The sequence below is a fragment of the Colletotrichum truncatum genome, assembly GCF_014235925.2.
Source record: "Colletotrichum truncatum strain CMES1059 chromosome Unknown Contig_0005, whole genome shotgun sequence".
NCBI lineage: Eukaryota > Fungi > Ascomycota > Sordariomycetes > Glomerellales > Glomerellaceae > Colletotrichum > Colletotrichum truncatum.
In genome coordinates this window covers 4,086,450-4,092,333 of record NW_027222402.1, presented here as the reverse complement: position 1 = coordinate 4,092,333, position 5,884 = coordinate 4,086,450, and the positions used below count along the sequence as shown (strand labels likewise).

General features: G+C 40.9%; 1 protein-coding gene across 1 annotated transcript; it reads right to left on the bottom strand.

Annotated features, from left to right (window-relative positions):
• Nucleotides 1-730: 730 nt before the first annotated feature.
• On the bottom strand, nucleotides 731-865 carry CTRU02_209183 (uncharacterized protein; the record flags this gene model as incomplete). The annotated part of the gene is made up of 1 exon (XM_070205219.1): nucleotides 731-865. The coding sequence occupies one exon, from the start codon at nucleotides 863-865 to the stop codon at nucleotides 731-733; it is 135 nt and encodes a 44-aa protein (XP_070061294.1).
• Nucleotides 866-5,884: the final 5,019 nt, after the last annotated feature.

Below are 5,884 nucleotides of genomic sequence, written 5' to 3'. Positions count from 1 at the left end.
GCCCCGTAAGACCAGGCAGGAAAAGAACCATTCCCCTTGACAGGGGAGAGGCGAGTGAACCCAATATTCTTTTGTTTCCTTGATACAGGTTGTGTATGTCCACTTGGTAAGGTGGTCTTTGAAGCTTATGAAATGGCTACATAATTCAACGCGCGGATAAGATTGAAACACTGGGCCAACTGGGTCACCGGATTTTCCGGTTAAGTGGGATGCCTGTACACTACACCCTTCATCCACCCTCGACACGCAACATTCGCAAGCGATCACCGCCAAGGAGTGGCGCGCCCCCAGGTGAACCAATGTCTACCTCTTGATATCCCCTCATCCCAAGGCTGGAGGAGCCAACGAGTCCTCATTTTGGTCGGCGCGGCGAACTGGGGGCCCGGCGCCGGGCTCAAGCTACGGCCCGGTGGGGGTGGAGACGCAGGTGGCTTGATCGTGGTCCCAGAACGGCGCCGGACTCGTCACTTCTGAGCTTACGCGCGTCTTGTCAAACCCGGTTGGTTATATTCCCCTTCTCTCACTCTCCCTGCGCTAGTTCCGTAGGTTATTTGAGGGTACCGCAGATGAGGGGGGGAAACGTATAGGCTTGTCGTTCTTGGGGGCGAGATGTCCGGCGCTAAGCGCAGCTACTTAATTCCCGTCGGGGGTTTTTTACTACATTGACGGTTCGCCGTGGATACGGTTGATAAGTAGCTGGGTAAGGTTCACCTTCCGCGTGGCTCTAAATCTACTTGGACTGCGACACATGGATGGGGTCCAGGGTTGATGAAGGTATCCGATCTGTCTGAACCTCAACGATGCGGTTGCATCCCACGTCCAGGCGGAAGGTTACATAGTGTCGCGCAGGTTGCCCAAAGGGCATGAATTCGCGACACCTTATTGTTTAGCGGCGAGATGGAGCTAAATATAGAGGGCATGTTTAGACGAGACATCTTGCGTACGGGTGAGGATTTAGTTGGTTTGTGCGTTGTGTCTTGAGGGGATGACAGGGACCACAAACGTCCAAGAGGGAATGTGTCCGTAGCAACGAGGGCCGCGAGGAAGAAGCCGAAATCTTGTCGACGTGGTTGTGGGCAATTCGCATTTGTGCGTCAGCAGTTGGGACGGAGTATGTAGGCGATTTCCTGAGACGACCGTTGCTCGGCACGGGCTTCCCAGCTTACTCTAAATTTTAAGATGTTCATGTCTCGGCCCAAGAGACCCGAAATGGGTGGTCAAGTAAGTTTGCGATGCTTCGCCTTAAGTCTCTTTACACTTCTTGGGCTAAAAGGCAGACCTAAACCTAGGTTTGCCCAAAGTTGCGCGAACTAGTGCCTTGTTTGGTGAGAGTTTCCGTCTGGAGAAACACGCCATCAACGCACGGAGTAACACACGCGCACACACACACACACTCCTAAGCAAGCAGTTTGGTAGTTCAGCCCAGTCCGTACCTCCGCAAACGTCTTGACATTGGGTTTCTGCCGAGGCCAATCTTTAATTTAGTTGGTAGCCTTTGCTGACGACCTGGGAGTTGTGACTTTGCCCGAGAGTTTCGAGTTTAACAAATGGAATGCATTCAACTGGAACTGTTGCGATAGTTGGAATACGGAGTCGTGTGGCACTTCCAGCCACACGCCCGCCAGGCTGAGAGGCCCAAGCCTCCCAGACCCACGTGACAGGCCAAGGGGGAATATCCCCACCTTCTAGTCAACAATACTACTTTCAACTATCATAAACTATCGATTAGAACTAATTTACTATTATTTGTTATTAACGAACGGAATTCCGTTTTACCCCTTGTGAAACCTATACTGATTAGTAGTAAACCTTATAGTTGCTATTAATTTGGTTAATTTTACAATTACTACTCTGCTACGGACAAACCGCAGATCAGCAAGGTTAATACTAGAAGAGACGACTTCTTGAACTAGATACCCAAGCCTAGGTAAAAGTAAGGATTTCGTACTAACGAGAGAAGAAGTAAAAGTAACTAGGATCTACGGAAACTAGTAGAAGAAAGCTTCTTTTCCTCGAATCTACTAGTAATCCGATTATTCGAGTAACCTAGGGACTGCTATGCTTACCCTAGGCGGGATAAGGTTAATCGCAGCTAATTATTGCTAGCAAGAGCGTTCTATTACGCGTTTTCAATCACTAGAAGAAGAGACCTACCGAATCGACGGTCCTCCAACCTCTTTACGTTATAAAGGCGAAGATTCACGAATCTTATAAAGGATAACAACTTCCCTAACTATAACTATCCCCTACGTACGGTACTAATTACGAAGCGCCTACTAGTTTCTTAATAAATCCCTAGATAAGGTGCTAACCGTAAGGCGCTTGCTATAAAAGACCTTCCTACTAGAAGAAGAATACGCCGAAAGGCAAGCAAAGACTACTAGTAGTAATCCGCCTATATAGCTATACGTATATACCTCCGAGGCTACGGCTTAAGAGAAACGCACGTAGTTATAGGCGTTATAAGGCTAACTATCTGCTAGATTCTAAACTTCCTAATAGTAAGGAGCGAAGCCTGAAGTAAGAAAGAGAGATTTACAAGAGAATCTACGGTAGAACTCTCTCCCTATCAATTCGAGACCTATATATACCCTTATACCCCTCGAGAATATTAGCAAGAATAGCGCCGACGGAAATAAACGATAAACCGACGAAAATCACCGATTTTATAATTCTTTCCCCTTAGAATCAATTTAAGATTCTGAATAGAAGTAATCCTTTTATACTATTAGAATAAAGCAAAATTTACGAAAAGGATCGCTTGTAAGTAGCGTTACTACTAAAAGCTAATTAACAGTCCCTATCTTATAGAGAATCGAAAGTATAATCGATCTAGCAGTATAAGGCAACTAGGCAATCGACCTTACAAACGCTAGCCTATAGCAACTAGGTTTCTATATAGGTTTCCTACTTAAGACCTATAAGAAGAGGAATCTTACAAGCCTCGAGCTATAGAACGAAGTTTCTCCCGATTTCGCCGACTAGTTAGAAGAAGACTTTTAGAACATACCTCCCCTAATCCTACGATTCTTTAAAGACTATTTAATTAGTAATAGCGTCTACGTCGAAATAGATAGTAAGAAAATCTCGAAAAACGTAGCATTAGCCTTTAAAAAGGAAGAATTCTACTACTAGTCACCTTAAGAACTTGTTAGAAGTATAAGTATATTATACTTCTATTTTACTTATTTATCCTATTTAGTCTTATCTAAGACTTAGTAGGACTTACAAAAGTAACTAGCTAAGAATGGCTGCTTGCTAGTTTAAACATATGATATTCAGATCCCTATGGAATACTCTCTTTAACCTTATCTAAAAGTCTATTTAGTTAAAGAAGATTCTAGTCTGATTTATAAGCTGCTTTATAAGCTAGTTGACGTATATACTTACGTATACTAAACCTAGCTTATAGCTTCCTATATTAGCTATTATAGGCGACGTTATACTACTATATAACTAGCCTAATTCTCTCCCTTAGCTAGCTATTAGTTCCTCAACCAACTCAGCTTCAATATAAGCCTATACATTCTTTACTATTAAAGCCCTACTTCATAAGTACAAGTTCCCTTACTCTAATACCCTGTTATAAGGATATCGTACTATCTACGAGATTCCTACCTACCGTTCCAACACTATATATTCTTGCCTTAGCTATATATTCTAGATATCGATATGCTATAGTCTTATTAAGATAAGTTTCCCTTCGTCTACGATAAGTCGTATAGTTTGTTTATTATCGTAATATATTTTCTAAACGTCTCTAAGGTTAAGAAGTACGTCCTTAAATAGCCTTTTAAGCGCTATCGTTTCTTTTGCTATATGTTTAAGGCTTAGGAGCTTTACTTCCGTAGTTAACGTTATGATAGTGTTTTGCTAAGCTGCTTTCTACTAAATTAGCCTTCCGAAGAGGAAGATAATATATCTTTAAGACGATCGCCTTATCTCTTCGTCGTCTATAAACGAAGCGTTACTTGCTATTAGAAGAACTTATCTACCCTCCGTTCCTCCGAAGTAGATTGCTAAGTACCTTATTCTATATAGGTATCGAATCGTCTAGTTTATTACGGCAAGGTGCTTTAGAGACGGGTTTATTAGGTAACGTAATAGCTATACGACTGCGAAAGCTATATCTAGTCGTATTATAATCGCTATATATAATACTAAACCGACTTTCTCTTAGAACTTTTTTACTTCTACTTTCGTAGCAGTCCCTAAGTTTAGTTTAAATAAGATCGTTAGTAGCGGTATCGTTAGCATAAGGGGATCCGTAAGTATAAATCGTAACATTACCTTTTCGATATATTAATTATAGACAAGGTAGATTTTCTTTTCGATATAGTTTCTTACGATTTTAATTCCGAGGTATTATTCTACGTTCCCCTTGTCTTTTATCTCGTATATCGCTTTAAGGTTAGATATTAGGTCTTCGCCTACCGTCTCGTCTAATTTATAATATAAGACAAGTATATCGTCGACGTAGAAGAGTAGGATTACCCTCCTATCTTCGGATCTAAATAAGTACTTGTCTTTACTTAACAATCTTATTCCGAGACGTTATAAAGTCTTTAAGAACTCTTTATACTAGAGGAGAAAGGTGTTTTGCAAGCCGTATAGGGCGTAAGTTAGTTCTATATACTTTCCTAGTTATTTAAAGCCGTCTAGAAGTTTATATATAACGGGGTCGTCCCCCGGGTTGCGTTTAGCATTAAGGAACGCGTTGACGACGTTAAGTTGTCTTATCTTAAGGTCGAATTAGGTAGCGATAGCAATAGCTATTTAAAACGTTTATATAGCTAGAGTCGCTATATATATTTATTTAAGAGGGTTTACCTTTTATAGGTTACCTTTTATATAGATTCTAGCCTTATATCGGTTTAAGTAGCTATCCTAATTAAATTTATATATAAATACCTACTTAAGAGGTAATAGTCTTACGTAGGTTTCTAAGCGATCGATTACCTTCTAAGTACCTTTCTACGCGAGTTTAGATATCTTTGCGTAGGTAGTATCGTAGAATATAGTTCTTAGTAGTTCTAGTAAACGATTTAACTTATTTTATAATTTCGGTAGCATAATAAGGTCGTCTATATAGTATCTTGTCTTTAGTAATATTATTAAGTAAGTATACTTCGTATAGTAAATAGAACTTTAAAAGATATAGTATAGAGTCTTATATCTATAGTCTTTTTCTTCCTCGGCTTTTTATTAATTAGGTATGAAAGTCGTATAGAATTCGTATATATATCGTCTTCGTACGGCATGCCTTTCTCCGTCTTTATTTTCTAAAGGTAGGTTTTATACTTTTCGACTTTGTTATATTAGTTAGCTATAATCTCGGCAGGGTTTTGTCTACCTCGATTCCGTCGGGTTGTTTGCCTTTCTAATTATCGTATATAGCCTTATAAGTCTAGGTTGTAAGTCGTTACCCGATCGTATATCCGTAAAGGCTTTTTCGTCCTCCTCGGTCCTGACGTATATTACGTCTTCTACGTCTGATACGGCTATAGCGGTGTCTTGCTTAGTAGAGGGTTCTAGCAACGGTATAGTGCTTGAATCCCCGGTCTTAGACGTCGGTCTTCCGGAGTCGGGTATGCTTTCCGGCTCTAGGGTCGGGTCTAGCGTTAGCAACCACCTTTCGTCCTTTTCCTAGCCTATCTCTTCCGTCGGCACGACGTCTCGTATCGCTTCTTAATTAGGTTCTAAGACGGCTAGTAGTAGTTAAGTAGCCTAGATTAACGTCTACTTTGCTAAATCTATAACTCCTAGTACTTCGAGGATTAGGTTAAGAGATGACTTTGTTTCCCGAATCTCTTTTACTATTTAGGTAGCTATTAACGTTTTAGGTTTAGTATCAACGTCGTCTAGTAAGTAAAAACGATTCTTA